The sequence below is a fragment of the Chiloscyllium plagiosum genome, chromosome 24 (assembly GCF_004010195.1).
Source record: "Chiloscyllium plagiosum isolate BGI_BamShark_2017 chromosome 24, ASM401019v2, whole genome shotgun sequence".
Taxonomy (NCBI): Eukaryota; Metazoa; Chordata; class Chondrichthyes; order Orectolobiformes; family Hemiscylliidae; genus Chiloscyllium; species Chiloscyllium plagiosum.
This window is the reverse complement of record NC_057733.1, coordinates 37,557,056-37,559,067: the sequence shown is the minus strand read 5'-3', so window position 1 is coordinate 37,559,067 and position 2,012 is coordinate 37,557,056. Positions and strand designations below refer to the sequence as shown.

General features: G+C 34.7%; 1 protein-coding gene across 1 annotated transcript in view; it reads right to left on the bottom strand.

The window, feature by feature from the left end:
* Window positions 1-204: 204 nt before the first annotated feature.
* Window positions 205-2,012, bottom strand: part of LOC122562192 (fatty acid-binding protein 1, liver-like) — an 18,129-nt gene continuing 16,321 nt past the window's right edge. The window contains exon 4 of the mRNA XM_043714855.1: window positions 205-550. Within this exon, the coding sequence (XP_043570790.1) occupies window positions 500-550 (51 nt within the window). The 3' untranslated portion in view covers window positions 205-499. The remainder of the gene's footprint in view (window positions 551-2,012) is intronic.

Genomic DNA, 2,012 nt, shown 5'->3' with positions numbered 1-2,012 from the left:
TGTAATAAAACTGTATTATTTATATGTAGAAAAATCAAATAAGCTACTTTCATAAGTAAACAAGAACAGTTTAGCAAGAAAATGCCCTTGACTATTTCAATCAAGTGAAACTAGAATGTGTAAAGGCAGATTCTGGTTAAATGCATTACACAAACACCACCCCTTTACAACATTCAGTTTACACAAAATAAACCTTTTCCATAAACCTGATGTCCATCTTTCTAAGCAAATGTTACAATTGTTTCAAATGCCAATGTTTTATCCCAGAATCCCTACAATTTAATCACAACCAAGAGACAAGGGATTTTCATCCTTTAACTGTAAATATTTATTCCAAACTTCATCTAGATAGACAATGAAAAAATATTACTACTATAAAGAAAATGTAAATAATAATTCATTCACAGCTATTAATCCAATTACATTGCTTCCATTTCAGTTATACAAATTGACACAGTGCGGTACAGGCTTCATTGTGTTCAAGTCCATTTTGTATACTTTAAATTCTTTTCCAAATTTTCTTTGCAGTAATTTCTCCATTGCTCATAGTCTAAAAGAAATGAGACAAAGAACAGAAGTGAATCTTTTCAAATGCAAGTCTTATATTCACCTTAAGAAAGTATCCTAATTTAGGCTAATCAAGGGAAAAAGACAATCAGCTGGCTTTGTCATTAGTTTGCAACATCCAAAAAGAGGAAAAACTAGATGAGTATTTCAGTGTATGCTCTTCAGCAGGTTTACTTATTGAACTATAAAAATGAATGCGAGAGAAAATGAGAACAGTTTCAAACCAAACAGTGAGGTTCTGTAATATCTAAGAATAAAAGAATCCAGTGACTTGTTTCTATTGATATGTAGAAGTTATTGAGGCTTCATAATCACATTGCATAGTCAATGCCCTTTGGCCAATTTCCATCCATGTTATTTTCATTGACATTATTTCACCTTCTGCAATATGTAAAGTTATTGTGAGGTTAATGCAAAAAGGATTTGTACAGAAATGCTTAAAATAAAACTTTTAAATAAAGAAAAGTATATGCCTTTCATTAGGTAGCATTTTGACTTTGCTGTTAATTCAGTTCGTGAGGACAAATTGAAAGGGAGCATTTTATTACGATTAAAGAATCTCAGAAGACACGCGATAAGTCATGACATTGCATGAGCCCATTTACACTATACACTACCTGGTTAAAATTATAAATCCTGTAATATTTAATAGTTCCTCTGAAGCAATATTAAAACTGTTATAAATGTGAGTAATATTGAAGACTAAGAGTTATGGGAAATAGCAACAGCTTGTATTTATACAGCATAGTTAATCTAGCAAAACCTCCTAGAGAATGCAAGATGAGCTGAAGATTCGACATTGAGGGATGTAAAGGGATTTTAAAATTGGCGGAAAAAGGTTTTAGTGGAGCTGATTATTTCAAGGAATGTGGTAAAAGAGAGTGAAAAGGTAGAATGGAGTAGTTTCAGGATCGAAATGTAAATGATATATAAAATTTAAATATTTTAAAAATGCATTCATTTTTGTGGGGTGTGGGCATCACTGGCTGAGCAGTATTTATTCCTGTCTCTAGTTTCCCTTGAGAAGGTAGTAGTGAGCTGGAACTAATGGGGAAAAAAAACAAAGACGCACTACAGCGATCCATTTTTGTTTGGAAAGGATTTTGGTTGCTGACAGGTAGAATTCATGGGAGGTTGGTTCGTTTTAAGGACTGGACCTTGACAGCATTGGACTAAAAGGATGTTTCCAGAAACTAAACTCTCCCCAGGCAGCCTGTCAGCTGATGCCCGCTACAAAATCAAATTGTCTGGCCAAACACTGGATTGGAAATAACGTTCCAAGGACACCCTAACCTCTGGAGTATGTGGTGGGGGGAGGGAAGAGATAATGTGGTGCAAGGTTTGTGAAGGTTTGTAGCTCAGGTTGAGGTTTAGGGTGTAGGTTTGCTCGCTGAGCTGTAGGTTTGACATCCCGACGTTTCATTACCTGGCTAGGTAACATCATC